Source organism: Callospermophilus lateralis, chromosome 10, assembly GCF_048772815.1.
Source record: "Callospermophilus lateralis isolate mCalLat2 chromosome 10, mCalLat2.hap1, whole genome shotgun sequence".
NCBI lineage: Eukaryota > Metazoa > Chordata > Mammalia > Rodentia > Sciuridae > Callospermophilus > Callospermophilus lateralis.
In genome coordinates, this window is record NC_135314.1 from 65,675,366 (window position 1) to 65,698,348 (window position 22,983).

The window sequence follows — 22,983 nt, forward strand, 5'->3', positions numbered from 1 at the left end:
AGCACAGTATATATCAGCTGTCAATTTATAAGAAAGTATTTATATGCTAATTAAAACTTCTGAATTTACATCAAGGAAACAAAGCTGCAAAACAATGCTTTTTGTGACTATGTATAATCTCTGGAGATTACCTATAATTACAATGGGGGCTATCATACCAGAACCTGAATAACTGATCCACCGAAGGAATATCTAATTCTCTAGGGGTATGTATGTTTTATTCAATGCTGTTAGTTGGGATATTTGAAAGTTCCTTAAAAATAGACCTTAACTTATCAAGAACTTCAAGTAACAGATATGATTCTCATTCTAAAATGTCCAACAAATTTTGCCCAGTATAGATGTCAATCATTTCTGCCCATTATAATCCAAGGATTACAATTTTATTGTACTTCAGGGTGTTAACTAGTTTTGGATGTGATTCAAACTTACCTTACTTTAATAATCCTATACTTTTGTAAAACAGATTTACCATCTCTTAGCTTCTCTCAATAAGGAAATCATTAATGATTAATAAAGCAAAATGATCTCTGACATGTATTCATTTTAAGAGAAAAATATATGCTTTACAAAGAGTGGAAAAATACCAGTGTTTGTTCTCATTGATTAGTGGTATGCTCAAAGGGACATTTCCTCTAGTCTTCTTATTTTCAATATTAACCACTTTAAGTATAAGTTCATTTTAAATGGAAAAGGATAACTCAATAGATTTTGTGAGTATGTGTTATGGAGAGTCACTGTGTGTGCTCAGAAACAAGGCTGGAGAATACAGGGTATATAATGTGCAGGAAATGCTGAGCACCATGACACACCCTTCAACTTTCTGGACAACTTGCCATGAAGTTCTAGACAACTTGCCAAATTCACTGCCTAATTCCTGATGACTCATGATTCCACCTTCTATATCTATCATAATCATACACCTGCAGATCTAACAATATAAATAATTCAAATACGCATTTCCTCAGTCTTAAAATTTTATAAGATGCAAGAAATTCGGTAAAACTCACAACTACCATTTGTTGGTAACTATACCAAATGTATAGTTACAAGGATTCTGAAGAGCCACTGAATTGATATTTAGGCTCCTACAGGCCTTCAAAATACCCACACATGCCTAACAATAGTGTCCTGGGAAAAGTAGAGATAGTGGGAGAGTCTAGGAAGTGACAGCAGTGGCTGGCACATGTGAAATTAATTCTACATCCCCATGTCACCCTTGGAATGTGTCTCCAAGGCTTTAGATTCTATTCAATGAAACAGTGAGGTGAACAAAAAGATTACCAATCGCTCCATCTCCTGCTCCCTCAATCTTTCCTCCCTCTGTCGCCGATGATAATCCATGAGGTCATCGCGTCCTGAAATGGAGCTGATGCTGCTTTTCCTTTCCCGAAGGACAGGCTGGGGGGTCCCTGAGGCCTGTCTGAGGCTGTCCAAGTCAGTGTCATCGAAGTCCACAGAGCCACAAGAGAAGTTCCTCCTGGCCACAAACACTCTGTCTATTTCCACAGTAGGAAATGAATGGCTTGGGCTGGTCCCCGAGAATAGAGCCCTGTCAAAGTCATCAGAGGCACAGGAGGAGGTGGAGGCCAGAAGCATCTTTCGAGCCACCCGAGGACTGGCAGGTACACTGAGGGTGGAACTTGCATAAGGAATGCCCTCAGATGCAGAGGTTTTATAAGGTAAAGCCCCTGAGCTTAGAGAGGAAAAATTAAGGTAATTGTCATTGTCTATCATGCTATGAGGTAGATCCTTTTCCCCCGGTCTGGTTCGTTTGGAATTGCCTAGAGAATTTCTTGGAGGCAAGCTGAGAGGCGTCAGCTGGTTCTCTGTGGCTTTGTACAACCTGGGAAGCGACCTGCTGTAGGCTCCCATGTGGCTTAGGCTGCTGCCTGAATACTTTCTAGTTCTTAAACTGACATTTTCAGACGCAGGTTCCTTGTGTCGGGTTAACTTGGGCTGAAGTGCCAGGTTGTCCTGAATGTTCATTTTCCTGGCTTGCTTTGGGCTTGAAGGCATGCTAGCTGCCCCAGATCTGCTGATGGGAGGGGGCCCACTGTCATTCAGGGAACCACCATTCCACATGGCCAGGAGTGAGCCAGATGCCTTTCGTCCTTCCAGTCCTCCAAAAAAGTAGACATTATCATGGGATTTATTCCTAGAGCTGTATTTAGAATAGGGAGGTTTCTCTGAAAGTCTCGAGGACCTTTCAGTGTCCCGGCCAGTATAATGCTCAAAATCTGCCCTTCCAAGTGGATATCCACTGAGGGAGTGTGTAGTGCTGAGGACGGGAGTGGGAGGCTTCATGGACATACTCTTGTCAGCTTCATCAGAGAACTGCTTGCTCCCCTGGATTTTGGTCAAGGAGGGGCTGCTCCTGACATTGGTGCCCAAAGGAGAAGGGCTCCTCTTAGCAGGCATGGGTTGTGAGAGGGTTAAATATGAACCAGAATAGTCTCCATTGGCTTTAAATTTCAGGCTGGAAGAATATTTTTTGGGGCTTAGGCTCTCCATCATATTTTGGGAATCTGTGTCCAGGGATTGCATTACAAATCCTTCCTCGGTGCTACCATTTTGTAAATCCAACTGCTTTGGCATGTGGCTACACTCTTCCATAATCTCGCTGGATTCTGTAAGGGGAAAAAAAAAATAGAGAAAGCTTTATGTAACAAAACAAAACAACAAAACCCAACCCCCTGTGAGTCTAACGCTGAACAAATAGTCTTGGAATATGACCCAACCCAACGAAAAAACACAAACTCTATTTTTCTAATAACCTAATAAAATTGCACCAGAAAATGAAGACTAAGGACCACTGATCAGAGTTTTTTTTTTTTTTTTTTGTACAAAAAGAAAAATATCTCAAGAGGACATGATATTTGAGGAAAGCAAATTTCTTTTTTAAATATTTCTTTAGTTTTCAATGGGCCTTTATTTTCTTTATTAATATGGGATGCTGAGAATCGAACCCAGTGCCTCACACATGCTAGGCAAGCACTCTGCCCCTGAGCCACAACCCCAGCCCAGGAATGCAAATTTCTAACCAAGTAATGGTGTGGGAGAGTTTCCCTTTGGTGTTCCAGTCCTTGGAGAACAACCTTCTCCTACCTAGCAAATGCCTAAAAGGACTCTGCGGTGGTTTTTCTTTTAGATTTTCCTGCTAAAATTATTAAGTGCTCAGAAGTAGTCCTGAGGAAACGATCTACATTTGGCAGAGAAAGAAAGTTTTGTGTTAGACACTGATCAAAAACATGAGGGTTAGAAGATAGCTCTTTAAAAGAGGGCTGTGGGAGTTTCCTTCTTAACAAGAAGACTTATAGTTCCTCTGCTCATCAGAAAGAGGTAGGTGATAACAGAGGGAAAGGATGTTCCCCAAATTGCTGCTACATGGTCAGGGCAGCATATTTAAAAATCTGAAATGGATGTCTTCTTCAAATTCCCTGGAATCCCAAATACAGCACCAAGCTCATCTTTGGTATCAAACTCTCTCCCCCACCAGGAACATCTTTCTCCCTCTGTGGACCTTTCAGAACCTATCTGTTCTTTAAAGTGCAGATCAGAGTTCTTCTGTCTTCTACAATCAAAATCTTTTCCAAAAATTTCCTTAAGGGTATGTTTTGGATCCTAGTTTAAATAACATTAAGAAACCAAAGTTCTAGGCTATGAAAATGTCTTTGAAGTACCAACTATTTCTGAAAATGAAAAAGTTTATATTTTTAACTGATAAAAATATTGTTCTTTAATTATCAGCAAAGGAAAAACACAATTTAAACATTCCCATTGAACAGATGCACTGTTAAGGCTGTCCTCCAGCTCTCTGGGATCTAAAGACACAAATTATTACATCTGTGGTCTATAAGTGCAGTGTCACTTATGGTTAGTGATAAGTTTCATGTGATTGTCTCTTTAAAAGTTAAAGAGAGTATGTCTAGTATTGCTATCTTATTTCCATCACTGCCTCCTCCCATTATCCTGTAGGCAAGAAACTCAATTAACACAATTTTTAAAATTTTATTGCAGCTCACTCCCTCCCAGCTGCGTATCAAGGACTTCACCCTGCTTGCTCAGCCTCAAGGACTTCCTGGGCAATTCAGGTTACCTAGTGAGGAATAACTTCTTTCACAGGCTAAAGCCAAGAAATAGTATGGCTGCTTACATCCTGATGATGAACCAACTACCCATAAAGCTGCAGCTTCACCAAAAAGATTCTGTCTTGGGTCCCTTTCCCTCTACTTCAAAGTCTTGCATGGATGCATTCAAGCCTAATATTTTTAAGTGTATGTCAAAAAAAAATTGACGTTCTTCTCTAGATTTGTCTCCCAGCTGGCATCTGACCTTGTCATCTGGCCCTTGCCAAGTCTTTCATTCCTCAAGGCTGGTACCCTCTCTGTTCCCAAGACAAATGTCCCTTTCAGCATTTGTCTGTGACTACCAATTTTAACCTTGACAGCAACGCCATACTAGTTTGAGATATAGCTCATCCAGCTCCCTTGGAGGACTGAAATTAAGAGGACCCCTAGATTTAGTTGCTTCTTTTCTGAACTAGTTGGTTTTCTGTATTGAAATTTCAGCATGTCTTGACCAGTTTTCCCAAATTAAATATTTCAGTATTCAGGAAACATGGAAATTAATGGTTGCCTAAGACTTTCTAGTGCTAATTATTTTAACGGCAAAAAATACCCTCAATGCCTAACAGGGAGAAGAGTTGAATAACCAACAATATATCAATATGAGTGAAAAGAATGCAACCATTTAAAATTCTATTTTGAAGAATATTTTATAGTATAAAATGCACTCATATAACAAACATTTTTAAGGTTCAGAGGTGGGGCTTTAGGCAGTGATGAGGGCTATAACCTCATCAGTGGATTAATCCATTTGATGGGTGCTAACTGTAGGCAAGTAGGCACGGCTGGAGGAGGTAGGGTCATTGGAGGTGTGAACTTAGAGTATATTTGTCACTGTCCCCTTTCTCTTCCTCTCCCTCTTTCTCTCTACTTCCCAACTACAATGAGTTGATCAATTTTCCTTTGCCACATCCTTCTGACATGATGTTTATGGACCAAGCCTCTGAAACCTCTGAAATGGTGAGCCCAAAATAAAATTATCCTCCTCTAAACTGTTTTTGTCAGGTATTTTGGTCAGTGAGGAACAGCTAACACATCCACCCACACACAGGTGCTCAGGCCAAATTCCTGGGAGTCATTATTGACCTCCTTCAACACTAGCACCTCTTTCTTCATAGTATCCACTAACAAACCCTACCAACATCTACTCCTGACATATTCTCAATCTGATCACTTCTTGCGATTTCCACTGCTGCCTCCCTGGTACAAGCCAGTTTCTTCTCTTCCTCCTATGCCTATTCTACAACAGCAGCAGTAACAATGGACTGGAAAAAGTCACACCAAAAATTAGTAGTATTATCGGGGTGGTGGTATTACCAGTGATTTTTAATTTATCTGTCTCCTACAGTTTTTATTTTTCATAGTTTATATATGAGTTATTTTTTTTAAAGAGAGAGGCAATTTTTTTAAATATTTATTTTTCAGATTTTGGTGGACACAACACCTTTATTTTTTTATTTTTATGTGGTGCTGAGGATCCAACCCAGCACCCCGTGCATGCCAGGTGAGCGCGTTACCACTTGAGCCACATCCCCAGCCCCAGACTAACTTAATATGTAATGTTTGAAGACTGCAACATTTTTCTTACTCTGCTAAAACATTCTGATAAAAATGTTAATTACACAGATTTATCCATTTCATACTGTATGCATTTGAAAACCTAAAACATCAAATATAATACCATCCTTGATGTGAATAAAACTAACAGAATGGTTACCAAAAAAAAAAAAAAAAATCTTCAGATGCTTGCTGAACATAGCTTAGACAATAATACTAGTATGTTCATTTTTTAAAATTTAGTTACTAGGATATTTTCTTATTTGAAGTGGTCCTGTTTATTGCACAGGAAAAAAACCCTAAAATTTTTAACAAATAGATCTGGGTATTTTATTCATTAAATAGGTATTAAATGCATACAGCATATCAGACACTTATGCAGTGGGCATTCATGAGTGTTAGTCACTGATGTTCCAGTTAGCCTTTTTTCAGGAACATGGAGGGTGGCTCTTCCTCATCCCCATGAGGGTATGTGTGGCTACATTCTTCTTTCAATCAAACCTGAGAGAAGGAGACCTGTCAATTTCTAGCTGAAGCATCAGGAGCTGAGCATGGTTCACCATCTCCAATCCTCCTGTAGATGATTAGCTTCTAAACAAGTTTGTGGAGGCTTTTTCAGCCTACACCTCCCACCCCCGAATGAGGAAGACATGCACCCTTGCCAACTCTGAAGACGATCTTCAGTTACTGAGATTTGGTTGTGTTTATTCCGTTTTTGTTACTCTAAAGATGCTATCTTCACTAAGTGCTTGCCTACCAAGCTCTGAGGTAGGCATTTGGAAAAAGACGGTACAAGATATAACTTCTTGTCCTTACAATGCTTACAGTCCAAAGAGAAAGATGCACATAGGTGTAAATGATAACCATTCACACATGAATAAAGGATTGATCAACAGATTGGTAAAGAACATGGAGTCAGACTAATCCAGTAAGAATGGCAGTCTCAGGGAGGTAACTATGGAAAAAATGACAATGAAGCCAAGTCCCAGGGAACCAAAGAGGATTGGCAGGTTTTATCCAATTGTGACATAAAGTCACTTTCACATCTAAAATTTCGTGAATCTAAGAAAATAAGCGAAATTCCAAGCCCACTTGAGGTAGTCTAACCTCAGTGTTGGTAATTCAACAAGGCTCCTGACGATGACATAATAAAAACAAAAATTGTGTAAGAAACAAGCTAATTTCTGTGTCATGGTTCTTAAACACCTAGGGATGTATCTCTCCTAAAATGAACTGTATTTAATAATCATGTGTTACTCATTTTAAATCTTTTTCCATCTTCACCACCTGGGTCCTCATGGGAACAGAGCTAAGTTAAATAGAAGAGGCATTCCCATGGGGCAAAGGCAGCAGGCCAGAGAGCAGGCAGAGCAGATGTCATTAGTCATAAGTCAAAATCCAAGCACTCAGCCCAAGTTCAAACTTTTACCCATTTATTACAGAAGTAGAAAATTCAAGGGTTTAACCCCTCATATGAAAATGCATATGTAAAACTTTTGATCCAGCAGTACATAATTTGGATATCACTTTAGATGATGAGATGTATTAATACACTTGAACCTGTTTGAAGTTGCAAATGTTATTTCATCACCTGAATGAAATATTACCAAGCTCTGTCCCCTCTTTATCTGGACTAATAAAACTATAGAATAGTAAACTACCACAGATTCCCTAACATTTGTCTTCCTCCCCTGCTCACACATGTCTATTTCTTTTCCTAATAAAAATGTATAATTACTAGGGCAGTTTCATTTTCCAAGCAAAACACAATATCAAAATATTACAAACTAGTATAAACTGAAAGAAGATCGGTTCTATACTCTAGGAAAGAAACAAGCAGAACATTTACAAATCCTAGGCCACATCTGAGAGATAGCCATGAGACATTTTTCAGCCATGCATGTTTGTTGAGAAAAGTTACTAATGAAATAGATGAAAGGACATGCCAGAGAAAATTTAAAGGGATACTCATCTTTGATACTCCAGTTTTTCATTTCAAACTCATGGGGCCTGTGAAGTACGTGCAAAAGGTTGTACATTTAAAGATGGATCATTAGGTACAGATGTGGAATTCAGGCATTCTCCCTAAGCTTAATTTCCCTGCCATTGCTGAACACATACACATATTTATCTGAACTTCGTATCTCTTGATCCTGCAAATCATTCAACCCAGAAGTGAAGAGAATCAGCCGGATAGATGTCTTTCTGACCTGATGAGTACATCAATGGTACTGATACCTCTCCCCTTTTCTACTAGAATATTTTCTAGAATATTCTTTTTGTTTGAGGTGTGGCTGCATGAGTTGAACACCTAGAAATTGGAACCACTTAGGAAGTATAAACCAGTAACCACAAATGTACTTTGAATGAGGACTAGGGGAGTAGAGGCAGGAGGGTAGAGAATACCATGGAGAAGTTTGGATTTAAATTCCCTAAGCAAGGAGGGAGGAAAGGATGTGATTACAGGCTGTATGCAGAATGCATCAGAGACTCCAGCTGATTTAGAAGAAAGAAGGGAGAGGATGGCGGGAGGTCAAGGAGAAGGCTGCAAGAGGCCTCACTGAGGTGGCAAACAGAACAAGGGGAGGGCAGTGGAGAAGAGAGGTCTGCGTTAACATGGGTATGCTTTAGAGTCTGTGGTCTTGGTCTACACTGCTGTGTTTATTCTGGGTTTCCTGTACATTTTATGTAAACAAAGACGAGGTCTCAGTGAAACTGTGATCCCTGCATTATGTTATTGTAGAAGCAAAACAGTTCCAAGGGATTTCATGACCACATGCACATCCAAAGAATGGTGAGAGAAAAGGGAAGAATGCATCTGGTGCCCATCTGAGAGAGAAGACAACACTGGAAGTCTAAACAGGAAAGAAGTTAATGTGTGTTGAAAGGTTTGCATTTACTTTCCAATCCATAAATTGAATCCCTCCAGTACTCTTGTTATTTTATCACCTGAAATGTACATCATCTCATTGTCAATCAGAAAGTGTTAGAAGCCATGAAGAAGTCTCTGGAAGTACGAAGGAAAGTCATAGCACTTTCTTCCCTGGAGGAGAAATTACTTAAAAAATCCACCTCAGGGATCATTTTCTAAAGTTTCTTTGGAGATTCTCTTTGATTTGGTTCAATTCTGGCATTTGTTTTAATATAATTCTACCTTTATGGCAGATAACAATCGATTATCTGCTCATCGATTCAGAATACAAAATGATCAAGGGCGAGTTTACAGCACTATGACTGACAAAACTGTAGGGATTTTGGCTTCAAGATAATGAAAATACATTCAAGGGGTAAAGTTTTGAAAAATAACACATTAAAACAAAGTTTGTGTTGTGTTGTATGAGAAGAAGGGCATAAAGTCTATCCTACGTAAATTGCGATTATCCATATAGAGGATTTATCCAGGTGATTTGGGGGGATATCTAAGATACACCATTTACTTATCTTTTCACATTTCCAAGTGCTAAACCCTGCTTAGGATCACAGGGATACTAAAAAGGCAATTGACAGGAAAGTTTCATGTTGTTGGAGAGGATGTATATTATAGAGGCAATTTTAGGGGGATGGATGTATATTATAGAAGCAGTTTTAGGAAAGATAATTTAAATAAAAATCTGGTATCAAAATGTTCACACTATAATAAAATTTGATTCTATACCCACATCCTTCCAGGGGCTCGGAGAGCTGAGAGGCTGCTTCAAATAAATATTCTGTGGCAGACAGTGGTGGAAGCCTGGTGCTCAAAGCTCTCTCTGCACACTGGTGGTCCACAGGCTGGTCTCTTTCAGCACTGATGTTTATGATATGGCACTGTTATGAATAAAGCATGTGCTGATGACACGTAATTGAATTCAGACCCAGCTTAGTCTCTCAGAAGCAGTGCCATTCTTCACATGAATTCTATGGGGGTACTTCTGTGGCCACCAATGGCAGCAGATGGGGCCTGGGGGAAGCTTTTGGAGGACTGAAAGGGGAAAACTCAGAAACGTATTTAAAACCCAAACTCTAAGCTCTTGGAGAACAATGGATACAAAACACAGCACCCCCCCCCCTTTCTCTCTCCACTAATCACAGCATCCAAACATGAGGAGGAGGGGGCTAATTAGAAGATTCAGGAATAACCACTTCCTTCTATCTAATATTATTATTTCAGAAATCCAAAAGCAGCCCATTTTCCCCATCCCCTGTTCTCTAAACACTATCTTTTGTCAAACTCTTCAGCCCTTCAACTCCCCCTCTACAAATAAGCCCTCCTACTTTACAAATATTTTCCCTCATCCTCAGCGTCTTCCATCTCTGCAAACAAACCTGACCAGTCCACATATCCCCATGCGCATTCTGCAAGCACCCACCTCCCCACCCCTAGCAAATACTCCCAGACCCTCTCTCCTTCTAGTATCACTGCCCACACACAGATTCTGCAAGGTCCCTAACCCTGTGCCTTCTCACTGTCTCAATCCCATTTCCATAAGACTTGCTTTCTTCCTACCCACTCATCCAGGCTTTCTAACTTCTCTTCCTTTAAAGTCTTCCTCTACACTTAAGCACCCAAGATTTTATATCCTAGGACAGAGAGAAAGACCACTTTGTTAACAGACATAGTAGCATTATTGTTGTTGTTGTTGTTCTTTTTTGAAATAAACAAAGCAACAAATGGGTTCCAGCTCCATTTTTGTTACTCAAAGATATGATTCTGTTTAAACAGAATAATTATTATCTACTAGACACATGTAGAAAGGTTGATATTTTCTAAGGAAGATGTTTTCCATTCCCCAAAAGATCCAGAAAGAGCAGTTCCGTGGTGAGAAATGTATTTTAATGGCAGAGTAAAGAGCCTATTTTATTCTTGCAGATTGAGCCCATTACAATAGGCAGCCATAAATCTTAAATGTATAGACACACACAGGCATACACACAGACAGTCACAGAGACAGACACATGCTGTCCACATGCCACAATAGCCTAAAATGCACAAAGGCTTTTTGTGACAGAGGTGATTCTTCTGTACCCAGACAAGAAGCAGCAACCTCAGGATTCACCAGATGTTGACAGTGATGCACAGCAGGCTAGGGAGAAAGGTGAAGGTCACCATATATTAAATGCTGATGTGATGTCTCAGGACAGTGAGTATATGATTTCTTTCTTGGTTTTCTTTTCTTTTCGTCTTTTGAATTTTTGTTTTATTACATTCTAAAGATGTCTAAAAGGAAAAATAAGGAAGATCATTAAGGAAAGGGGGGGGGGAGGAGTCAGATGAGGCTATAAGGAGGAGAAAGGAGCCCAGATGGGAGCAGAGAGTGACAGGAGATAATGAGAACATTGAACACAGATGGAAGAAGTGGGACAGAAAATAAAAAGAAGTTCCAAGTCCTTCCTGTCACAATAAGGGAATCCGACTAACCCCAGGCTACCCTTCCCTTCTGTTAGCCTTAGCTGTATTGAAGTCTAAGGTCTGTTTTAGAAAAGCAACTCCAGATGGTACCCAAAGGTTCCTAAAAGTAATCACCATCAACTGCAAAAAACACACATCGAATGAGGATCATTCTCTCCTGTGATCAGAGGCTATTTTTAAATGTCTAGGATTGTTTTATATTAAGGGTTCTTAAGAATCTTCCAAGACTCAGTGAAGAGGTTAAAACATCAATTATAGGAATTTTTAAATAAGTTTTTGAGCTAGTCCCTTAAATAATGCTTGTCTGTAGGAACTTTAAAATATTCTTTAGACTGTTCAAAGAATTTGACTGCTTGTTTCCTGTGATAATTCTCTGTAGCCAGTGAGGAAGGCAGGGAAGGAAGACAGAAAACAGAAGCAATCTTGAGAGAATTTTAGGTCATTAAACTTTCCTCCCCACTTGCAAAATTCCTAAATTTGCCTAAATAATCAAGATGTGACATTTTTCAATTATATTCAAATTTGTGTTTAAACAATTATTAAAGTAGTTTTAGCAATATTTTTAATATATAGTATTAATTCAGTAAGTTCAAGATTATTCAAATTAAAAGTATGCTGTCTCTTCTTTCAGAAATACAAAGGAGAGATAATATAGTTTGACATACACTATGAAGAATATATTTTTGAATACACCTAATTCTAGAATGTGGGAAACTCGCCGGGCAAGGGGGTCCACTCCTGTAATCCCAGGGATTCATGAAGCTGAGACAGGAGGATCCTGAGTTTGAAGTCAACCTGGGAAACTTAGCAAGATCCTGTCTCAAAATAAAAAAGAAAAAAGGCTAGGGTAACAAACCCTGAGTTCAATCCCCAGTCCCACAACAACAAAATGACCAGTGAATTCAGTCAGCAAATAGCAAAGGGGAAGAAATCCAGGAGGGAAAGGAAACAGTTCTAGATTAAAGAGATTCAGGAGACATACCAATTAAATACAATGCATAGACATGACTTTGGATCCTGTTTTGAACAATCCATCTATAAAAAACAGATGACAATACCAAAGAATTTGAACACAACTGGAAAGTAGATGCTACTGCAATCACTGCCTTTTTTTTTTTTTTAAAGTGTGATTACAGGGGCTGGGAATGTGGCTCAAGGGGTAGCGCGCTTGCCTGGCATGCGTGCAGCCCGGGTTCGATCCTCAGCACCACATACCAATAAAGATGTTGTGTCCGCTGAGAACTAAAAAATAAATATTAGAAAAATTCTATCTCTCTCTTTCTTAAAAAAAAATACAGTGTGATTATAATACATTTTTTAAAATGCTAATCTCTTATAATTCCATTGTAAATTATGGATGAAATACTAAGATATTTGCAATGTGCTTTATAACAATCCACATTTTGAGGGAAAATGAAGTCTTACAGAGGGAGCAAGATTAGCATATGTAAATTAATGTTCAAGTGGGTCAATGGGTAACTAGGCTTTCATTATCTTATTTTTAGTGCAAGTTTTAAATTTCATGTATATTAAAATTTTCTACAATAAAACATTAAAAAATATTATGCCTTCTGCTAGCCAATATTAATAAAATGAAATCTATACACAGACATAAAAAATACAGTGATTCACTTTACAAAGAAGGATGGGGTCTTATTTGTAGCTCCTAGATGACTTTTAAATTTTTTTATTTCTTTTTTTTTTAGTTGTAGTTGACCCCAATACCTTTATTTTACTTATTTATTTTTATGTGGTGCTGAGGATCAAACCCAGTGCCTCGCACATGCTGGACGAGTGCTCTACCACTGAACCCCAGCCCCAGCCCCTAGATTACTTTTTAAAACCAGAATTCTAATCCCCTAGCATCTTGAACTATGTTACTTAGAAGGAATTTATTTTTAAATACCTGGGAGAAACTTGAAAGCAAATGTGCTATAAAGGTTACAGTAAGCAGGCCATTCTTTTTGCACACTTGCAAGATAGTTCTAGGTGGAGTACCTAATCAGCACTGGGATTTCTTCAGAAAATTGAAATGTGAAAGTATTCAAAAAACAGCTAAATGTTCCAGATTTTAAGGAATATCATCCTCAAAAAGAAAAAAAAATAATAATGCTAAAATGCACCAACACCCATACACCACTTACATATTTATGATGAGGAAGGAACTGATAAACTTGTCAAGTTTTTCATTCTGTTACTGCTTGTCTGAAAGTGGAGCAACTCTTTAAGTAGGAAATTATAAATCCATGTTTTCAGGGTTCTAAACAGTTTTAGTATTTAGATGAGGATTTCTAAATTTTCTTAAATAAATATTTCCAGATGTTTCTTATTCTTGACCATTGGTACAATTCATTCCCAGGTTTAAATGACTCTGCCAAGTCCCCTTTGAACCCAGAAAAGTCCTCCATAGTATAATGATGCCCACCAAAATCAAGGCAGACGTGTGCTAGAGACTTGAAAGTCTTGAATATCTGCATGCACCATATTTCAGATACTTCTTTTGAATCAGATGAAAATAACAACAACAACACTTCTGATTCTTTGAATTCAACCAAAAAAATAAAGAATTCCAGGATCATTGGAGGTAAACATCCTTTATCTTTATCCTGAAACTTTCACTATGGACTTGAAGATTTTTGTCCATGGGAGCAAAAATCTGCTGAGTTTTCCATCATCCAAACCAGTAGAGATCAAAAAACAATGGGCTAAATTTAATTTTAATCTATGCTGGTTTTCATAACTCTGGCCACCAGACCTAATAAAGGAAGTGGTTACATTAGGATGTTATTTTTATTGTAATGGTTAATCCAGTACAAAGAACAGTAGACAGGCTGCCAAGGACATGAGTCAGGACACCCATTCTAGCCCTGGTTCTGCCAGTTAACTAAAAGGAGGGAGACCTGCAGCAAGTCACTCCATTTCACCTGCCTTCTTCATCTTGTTTCAGGATGAGAGTAAACCAGTTTGAAGATGAGAGTAGACCAGATGTGTTTTTTCTCTAGCTTTCTGGACTTCCATGGATACAGGTTAAATAACACAAGAGTGCCCATTATATAATGCAGGAAATGGAAATGACCACAGAACATAAGCATGTTTCAGTGATAAGGTGGCAGCTATTTAATTAGGAAAAGATTTCACCGGCACTGCTGACCATGACATTCCAAGGGCATGGTAAATTGTTTCAGCGTAACATAGTGGGAAAAGGCCTGGTCAGAATTATGTTAATGTAATAGAGTGTGGATATTAGATTCAGCATGATATACTAGAAGTATTTTGTCTACATTCCCATGGCTTGAAATTTCCTTAACAAACCTTAAGCTGTTCCTGAAAACCTACTTCTGCAATGACATAAGCAGTGTGGCAGCCAGACATCACTTCCCAGTCCCCTCTGAGCATCCCTTGGCTATAAAGCACTATTCAGACTGAATTGGTCAAAAGAATGCACAAGTTGGCTTTCCTTTGCCTTCGCCTGCATTGGTGTTAGCTGTAAAGTGGTCAAGAAATGAATCTTGGAAAACTCTTATAAACTTTAGCTTTTTTCCATAAGTTAATTCCGCAGGCATACTGCCATCTGAGAAGTCACTTGAAATGTATAAACAAAACAGTCTAAGAAGATCATCAACACTAGTTTCCACTAGCTCTAGGTTTTACAGTAAATCGTAGAAAAGAGTGACCCTACTTAAGGTAACAGTATCAAATACTGGTGTGCACAAACTTTTCTTCCTCTTACTTTGTAAAGAAAAGCAATGCATCTAATAAAGTCAAGCTATAGGCACTAAACAAACAGCTATATAAAAACCTCTAATGACTTCTCCACATAACTTAGCCTGTTAGCCTATATGTTATTTATCTGTTTCTTTATATAGCAAGCTATGACTTTTACTCTTGGGTTTCTCTTATTTATCACTAGCTGCCACACTGCTTTAAAAATCTTACCTTTAAAGCAGTTATAACACAAAGCTTCTTTTCAACAATGTCTAAAAACACCCCTCAATATCATAAAAACAGCTGTGTGCAAATTTAACCCCTAAAAGGTCAAATTTCTGGGTGACTCCGGGATGATTACTAAATGTTTATGTTGAAATGTTTTGAAAATCTGAACTATCTCTTTTGATTCCATTTATTTTCTAAAGACAAGAGTCACATTAATCAAATCTCCAAAAATATTTACAATGATTTTTTTTTGAAAAAATATTCTCTCTCTTCTCTCACCATCAGGAAAAAAAAAAAAAGAGTAATAAGAATAGCCAGATGAAAGGTGGTAATAAAAAGGCTGCTAACCTCTTTAGTGCAGCACCTGCAGGGGGCAGGTCTCTTAAAGAAGTCATCACTTTGGAGTTATTTTTAAATACATTGCAGGCATTTTGCTTTGTAGTGTACCCATTGACCAGTTGTCAAAATGATAGCTCCCCCAGCATCATTCAGAGCTCTGACCTCTCCCAGGAAAAGCTTACTAACAGCCCTCCTAAATTGTCAGAACCTCACAGATTTGAGGATTCGATGAAATAACAACCATAGCAGAATTACTTGGCATACAAGACTAGAACCCCCAATCAAAGACCTAATGTCTAACCATAGTAACTTGAATGTGAGAGTACACATGTTTGCAATTGATCAGACCATATGTGCACAACTTTCTGATAATAAAAAACTTATTGAAGTAAATCCTTTCCATACACAGAGCTATTCATGAATATCATACTTAGCAGTCTCTCCCAGGAAATTAACAATAATTTTGTATTTCTATAATTTTCTTCCCCATTAGGGACACAGATGGAAGAGTAGACCCGGTGTGAGAGTAAGTAAGCCCAGGAGTTAGGCTATTTGGTTTGTTTTGCCACTATCTAGCCAACTTAGTGGATTGGGGGCAAAAGTGTAAGACAAAAAGAATTTGTAAGATTCCTCTTACCCTTGAAGTTATTTTGTCCTACTTATCCAAAAACTAGTCAAGCTTGAATTGTCTTTAGATTCCGAATCCAAACTTTGTTCAATTGAATTCGTCTTAGATACCCACCCATAGTTTATGAATTTTTCCTACAATTGCCCCAAACCATATTCATAGATGTCAGGTATCATTTTTTCCTACATACTCAGGAGGCCTCTCTCACTTTTCTTTCTAAGACAACCCTAACCATTCATGTGCTCTGCTCCTAATGGATAAGGAAGGCAGGGGTGGAAAATCTCAAATGTTCTGTTTTATACCTGGATTCAAAAGCAGCATCTGCCATGTCTGTGAAACCATCTGTTGCCCACTTTGCCATGGAAAGGATGGTGCAGGCTTCAGGAGTGTCACAGGCCACACAGTGGAATTACCCCCTTCTTGGGGCCGATGCACCCAAACATATGCTTCACAGTTATCAAAGCTGGTGCCACCCCTCCCCCATCTAAAAGTTTATTTTCTTACAACTAAGAGTTTATTCTCTCAAACTGGGTCAGGCCCAGTTTTGGTTCTTTTTTTTTTTCTCTAAATTCCCATCTGCCCAAAGACAGAATTTTAAATTTTATAATTCTGGGTTGTACCTAGAAATATGCCCCTAATTGCCAGTCACTAATCTCTGGACACCTCTTCTATCAAATGAAAAGACTGAAGTTGGTGATCTCTGAGACTCCATTATGCTCTAACACTTCAAATTCCTGTGATTTAAACCCAACTTAGAATCATCAATAAGCTCAAGTTTTCCCATGTTTATGGTATACTGAGACCCTTAATGCCAAAGGCAAAGAATCTACTGCAAAGAAAAGGCTTCTCTGACATGATCTCCTTGTGTTGAGCTCCTACACTTAAATTTAAATAAGTTTCCTGAGGATCTAAATTAAATTAAGAACCCTAATCTTGTTAACATCTGCCCCTGAGGCAACACTCTAGTACTGGGTTTGGAGCAGGATGATTCTTTGTGTGTTCTGTGCAGGAAGTTTAGCAGCATCCAAGGTCTTTATATGTTAGATGTTAGTAGTACTCCTCTGCTCCCAGCTATGACAACTAAAAATTAGTTTTTTCAAAGGAAAGCCAACTTGTGCATTCTTTTGATGTTCCAGCATCCTCTTCCCCAAGAAAAACCCCTGCTGTAACACATAGCATCTTTAAGAAAAATCACATCCTTTAGAAGGTTTTTCCCCCAAAATGGATAATATTTACACCATTAACAAAGTACACCAAGACTTAACAGATTATAAACCACATGCATTCCACCTGTAAAAGTCACTCTCTTTCCAAGTCATCTATATAACTGCCTCCTTCCTAAGAGTTGAAAATTTGCATACCCTAACCTGGATTACACTGTAAACTAACCATAACGTCAACTACTCTTTAAAAGTATTCAAAAGTAATCACATCTTCCACAATAATAACTTCTCCAATGTATTCTGAAACTAACCCGGCTTACAGATTTCAAAATAAAAAATAGTGAAAAGCCAGAGTTTGGTATAATCATTTTGTTTTTTTCTTTACTTACACACACACAGACACACACACACACACACACACACACACACAAATAATACTTCTGGAGCAGTCAGCTTTGGCCAAAGTTCTTCAAAAGAGGATTTAGCAAGCTTTTAGCACAATTTCCTAAGTATCTTTCCTTCCCCCACTTCACACAGGGGATGGAAGAGACACCCCCTGCAGCCAATCTAGCCCCAAAAGAACAGCAGCTGCCAGCTGCATGAAACAGACTAAAGCCTGCAAATTGACTGAAATGATGACTACCCTAAGCCAAACATCTCATTTTTCCATCTGTGAGAATGGCTGGGATTTGCAAACCTTTGGGTCTCAGAAGGTGAAGGCTACATTAGTTAACTGAGAGCAAAAGCTTGACTCCTCTGTGCTATTAAAGTTAACATCAGTTATTGATGTTTTGGAGATTTTGCAGCTTCTTATATATACAGTGTCTAAATTTCTACATTAAATGTATAAAGAAAAAGCCCTTTAAATCACTAAGTTGAGGATGTGAAAAGGGAGCCATGTATAGACACCACCATTACTTCTCAAAGAACCTCAGCTCTTTATTCAAACAAATATTTACACAATTGAGGGCAACGACACCAGGCATATGGCTAGTCTTTTAAATAGTGGGTTACTCCAAAGGTTTATTTATCCTAAACCCAACTACTCTGTTGCTATCCTACCAGGATCCAAGAATTCAAGTGCTCCAAGGGCAAAAGTTTAACCCTCTGAAACTGCGAACCCGTGCAGATGTTTCCAGCTGAATTCAGACAGAAGACAAATCTCAATCACCCAGGTTAAACCTAACTAGAAAGCTTAAAGTTACAAGTACAATACTTGAAAATCTCCATCTGGAATCTATACATCCATATAATGAAGGAAATGTGGCTCTCAAATATTTACACTAACAAGCCTCCACATTTTAATGCCTCTTCTCATCCTCTCCCAACTGCACCTGGCTGTGACTAGCATAGCATCCTACAACTCCGAAGAGCAGCAGAAGGAAGACTTTAGGAAAGAGGACCAGGCTAGCCCAGAGGATTTCCAGTCTCCCGCAAGATTATCCACATAAAAAGCTACAGTGTCAGTCCTTCTTTTACATATGAAAGGTAAATGAGGAATCTCTGGAAGCAGGTTCCCAGTCCAAAGCTCTTTCAAACAGGAAACCCCAACCCTGGGAGGGACAGCCTGTCAGCCTTTTAATTTCCTGGCGGTGGCGGGAGTTAGCCAGGTCCTCAGCGCTTTAATAAGTGATGATTGCTAGTGCGAAGTTATTAAATGTACCAACAAACATTTCACTATTGCCCGCCGAACAGGGTGCTGGAGAAACAGAGGACTGAAAAGTACCTTAAGGTTTCCAGTCTCGCTATCTCTAAGGGGAGCAGAGACTGCTGCATCATAAAACTTTTCGGGGATCTAAAGTCGAATTAGTATCCGAGGCTCTCGGTTGGAAAGACTCAAGACTGAGGCTCAAGCATAACTAGCCAGACCTTTGGAGCCGGGAGGGGGATATTTTCTGGATCCCACTCCCCACACCATCCAGCTGCAGACCCTCTCTCGAAAGGATCTAACCAGAAGAACCATCCCTCTCTTCTTCAACATTCCAGAATTGTCCGCAAAAGTTGCCCCCGGCACCCCTAAATCCCGCCTGTTCCCTACAGTAACTCTGGAATCATCGCCTTCACCTCTTCTCCACGACTCCCTCAACTGGAGGTCCACCCAGTTCCCCAGAGTCATACACAATGGGGTTCCGAGTACCCTAAAGTTGCACAGCTCTGGCTCCAGCGACCCTGGCCCGGGCTTTTGTCCCTGTTGACTGCAAGAGAAGCAAAGAAAGTCTGCGCCCTGGGCGCCTACTCACCGTCTCATCTTTCTTCTGAGCTACGGCTCTCTGCGGGCCCCGCCACTCTGTGGCCTGGCCCTTGCCCCCGCCCTCCCTTTCTCTCTCCCTCAGGCCCTAGTCTCGGCCCCGGCCCTGGCCAGGACGCAGCTCCAGTCACCACTGTGCGCAAGCCAGCCACTCCAGACTCGCGCTGCGCAGTCAGCGCGCCCCTCCTCGGTCCAGGCTGCCACTGCCTCCTCTCCGCCCCCAACCCTCCGCTGCGCAAACGGCAGCGACCAACTCTACGGCGGGGGAGGCATTGTCCCCAAAGAGCCGCTCGGGAGAACAGAACCAGCACAGCTCCTGGATCGCGGCGGACCGCAGCCCTCTCCTCACCTGGCGCGGAGGCGCAGCCAGGTCCTCTCGACAGGAGATAGGAAGGCAGAGTTGGCGCGCCACGCCACGCCTTGATGCCCCCCCTCGGGCCGCGTTGGTGGGCTCCGTGCCTCTGGGTCCCGCGCCCCGGGCCCCCTTTCGTAAGCACAGCTGCAGGCACCGAGGAATCCAGCAGTGTAGAAGGGTACCCTCGCTGCTCCAGGGTAGTTTGCTGTCGGGGATTTTTACTGCTGCCCGATCATTGGGCGCCACCCTTCAAAGCCGAATTCACCGCAAGGTCGTACAGACTTTTGGAGGCAGACTTTCTTTATGAGCTGGAAGAAGGGCGGGAGAGTACACGTCCCGGAGTGATGATTTCCTCACCCGATGATGAAGTTTCTGCTGGGGAAACTCCAGGTGACCACACCTCCTCTAGACATTTGGCCCCCGGGTAGGTTACCTGATGCGTCAGAAAAGCAGCTGTGCAATGACTGTCGGACGACCTCAGGCAAGGGCTGGAGTCTGGAGAGTTTAAAATTCATTCATACTGATTGCCTTGCAGTCGTTTCTCTTAAAGTTTCTATATTTTCTGACATTTTTCTGAGCGGCAGTAACCAATGAAAACAATGCTGATGTGAACATCCTCCAGCGGTGCGTCCTCAGAAGGCATTAAAATGGACCCAGAGCTGCCCACGGTCCACCTCCGCAGGCGAGAATGCAACTCGCTGCCAAATTCTGGGCCAGTCTCTGGGGTTACAGGGATGAAAGACAACAGCCTTGGAGGAACTTACAACCGCAAGAAAACACAACAAACTATTCAACTAACTATTCAACCTAGGACAGTGTGGCATTTAGGTCATTTAGCTCCCAGAAACAATTTCTAGCTTGGTAAAAATGGTATTAATGCTGCAGGGCGGTTAATAAGCTTCTGTATATTATATGCAAAGTGCCTGTCACAGTGAGTAGACTTAGTAGTCACTTAACAAATAGCTTATTTCATATGCTTGTCATCTAAGCAAGTAAAAGCCCAGTTTATAATCTCATGAAGTACCTCACCTACAAGCATGCTTTAATATATTTTTTCATTTGTAGAAGGACACAATGCCTTTATTATATTTATTTTTATGTGGTGCTGAGGATCGAACCCAGTGCCTCGCACATGCTAGGCAAGCGCTCTACCACTGAGCCACAACCCCAGCCCCAAGAATGCTTGATATTTTATAGGACATTTTTTTTTAAACTTTTCTGAGTTTTTGCCCTACAGAAATATACAAGGATCAATTCAGTGGTTAAAGAATCCAGTAATTCTCTTACACATATAAATTTTCCCCTTTCATTGGATCATCCTCATCAACTTAAATGTGTTATTTTTTCTCATCTTAAAAAACAAACTCTGTTGTGTCCACTTCCCCCTCCAGCCAGCCATTTGCCCCCCCCCCATACTCCCCCTATCACTTTTTTTCCTGTTCAATTACAGCAAAACTCCATTAACAAATTGTTAAGAAAAGCTGTCTTCAACTTCTGTCTTCCAATTTACATCAGTCAGGCTTTGTTTCTACTATGTCCCTACAATTGTTCTTGTTGAAATCAAACTATAAAAGATACAACAATAAAAGATTGTTTCTTGGTCTTCATCTTACTCAAGCAATTAGCAGTTGATCACTTTCTCCTTCTGGAATCACTTTTACTTGACTTCTGTTATACATTTCCATGGTTTTCTTCCTATCCACTGGATAAGAAGGAGGGTGCCCTACTACACTGCTTCTTATAAGTTTCATTTGTTTCAATGGAGTTCAAACTTGGGACCTCTTGTCTATTCTTGGTCCCTTGGGGATCTCATCTCATAGCATTAAATACTATCTGTATGTTGATTACTCCCAAATTTTACCTCTAGCCTGAATTCCAGGCTCCTGGCAACTGCCCACTTGGATGCCTATTAAACTTCTCACACTTAAAATTTCCACTGAAATTCCTCCCTCAGTCCTTTAGTCACAGAAATCATCCTCACATCAGTTTTTAAATTTTGTCCTTGACTTCTCTTCTTGCCAATCCATCACCAGAGCTGGGCAAAGGACCTAACTCAGCCAAGTCATTTGAGTGCATTACTTATCCTCTTTGAGAAACAAATTGCTATTCTCCAAACTCCTTTATGGAAAATGTGATAATGTCAGTACCACTCTTTGCCCAGGGATAGATAGCACTAATAGTGCCATCAAAAGAATGGTCTCCAACCACAGTCATTCTTCTGTGGAACTGTTTCTTGTTGATGACATTGACCATGACATTGTACTTTGTCCTACATAAGTTGAGTTCCACATTGTGCACTCCTTTTATAATTTAGTAGTGGGGTAAATTTTTCTCCATTAAAAAGACATATTCTTTCGAGTTGGGGTTGTGGGTTAGTGGTAGAGCTCTTGCCTGGCATGTGTGAGACACTGGGTTTGATCCTCAGCACCATAAAAATAAATAAATAAAATAAAGGTATTGTGTCCATCTACAACTAAAAAAAAATTTTAAAAAATATCTTCATTTTCACATTGGCTTTGCAGCCATTGTTAAGGAGAACTCTGTAAACCAATGCTTCCCTTTGTATCTTAATGTTCAGGAGGCTCAGTTAAACTTGTTATTCAATAATTGTGAAATGGTAATAAAGATGTTGCTTTCTCCTCCTTTCAAACATCTTAGATGTATTTTTATTCCCAAAACTTACTGGATATTTGGATTTTACTCTGTGTTCTCAAATATATACTTAAATAGATGAAGTATAAGCAACACATTAGCTATTCAAATGAATATGAGAAAATTAACCAAAATTACAATGGAAATCACTTTAACCTCCCAGGGACACAAAAAGGCAAATACCTCAACTTTGTCTCCTTAACAAGTTTAATGATTATCCCCACATGCTGCTTTATGTTTAAACTTTTACAAGGCTGGCTCTCTAATTATACAGCTGATTAATTTCTGTATCAAAACACTCTCTTTGTGCCTTGTTCTCAATCTTTTCTGTGAATTTATTTTGCAGTCAGGCAGGGAAAGGATGCTAAGTGTGATGTGTGAGTATGTAAGTGTGTGTATGCATTTGTGCATGTGTGTGTCCTTCGGATTAACCTACCTCCACTGTCTTTATCTGGCTCACTTTTCTAATTACTTGAGGATCTTGAATTGGTCTTCTTTACCTGCATAAAGAGCTTAAAAACAAGGAGTTTTCTTTGTAAGTTATCTGCTTAAATAGAGGGGGAAAAATCCCTTCTGCAGCAGTGCTCCTCAA

At 39.8% G+C, this 22,983-nt stretch overlaps 1 protein-coding gene across 15 annotated transcripts in view; it reads right to left on the bottom strand.

Annotated features, from left to right (window-relative positions):
- Positions 1 to 22,983, bottom strand: part of Phldb2 (pleckstrin homology like domain family B member 2) — a 105,148-nt gene that overhangs the window by 76,784 nt on the left and 5,381 nt on the right. For 14 of the 15 annotated variants that reach the window (XM_076869085.2, XM_076869082.2, XM_076869076.2 and 11 more), the window contains exon 2: positions 1,285 to 2,630. In XM_076869085.2, the coding sequence (XP_076725200.2) occupies positions 1,285 to 2,630 (1,346 nt within the window). Of the gene's footprint in view, positions 1 to 1,284; positions 2,631 to 19,376; positions 19,467 to 22,983 lie in introns of those variants that run through there. The other variant, XM_076869075.2, reaches the window with a different exon arrangement.